This window comes from Aptenodytes forsteri, unplaced genomic scaffold (genome assembly GCF_000699145.1).
Source record: "Aptenodytes forsteri isolate BGI_AS27 unplaced genomic scaffold, ASM69914v1 Scaffold506, whole genome shotgun sequence".
In the NCBI taxonomy this organism is placed as follows: domain Eukaryota; kingdom Metazoa; phylum Chordata; class Aves; order Sphenisciformes; family Spheniscidae; genus Aptenodytes; species Aptenodytes forsteri.
In genome coordinates, this window is record NW_008793946.1 from 102,812 (window position 1) to 103,114 (window position 303).

The following is a 303-nucleotide window of genomic DNA, read 5'->3' on the forward strand; positions in this document are numbered from 1 at the left end:
CGAAGGCTCAGGGTCAGCAGCCCCGGCTGGCCCCCGCTTGCCCCCCGGCCGGCCCCCCGGCCCCCGCGCACCCTGGCAGCTGTGGCGGTCGGTGGAGAGCTGCATGCCGGGGCCGCACTCGCAGACGAAGCCGCCCTCGGTGTTAACGCAGAGACCCTCGCAGGCAGCGCTCAGGCACTCGTCAATGTCTGGGGGCAAGAGGGGAGAGCTGGAGATGGGGGGCCGCTGCCACCGGGACCCCCCGTCCCACTGGGACCTCCCCGTCCCGGCTCACCGGTGCAGCGGACGCCGTTGGCCGGCTCC

At 74.9% G+C, this 303-nt stretch overlaps 1 protein-coding gene across 1 annotated transcript in view; it reads right to left on the minus strand.

The window, feature by feature from the left end:
* VWCE (von Willebrand factor C and EGF domains) overlaps nt 1–303 on the minus strand; it is a 9,197-nt gene that overhangs the window by 5,373 nt on the left and 3,521 nt on the right. Inside the window, exons 5-6 of the mRNA XM_019471010.1 lie at nt 275–299; nt 18–188 (exon numbers count right to left, since the gene is read on the minus strand). Of these exons, the coding sequence (XP_019326555.1) occupies nt 18–188; nt 275–299 (196 nt within the window). The remainder of the gene's footprint in view (nt 1–17; nt 189–274; nt 300–303) is intronic.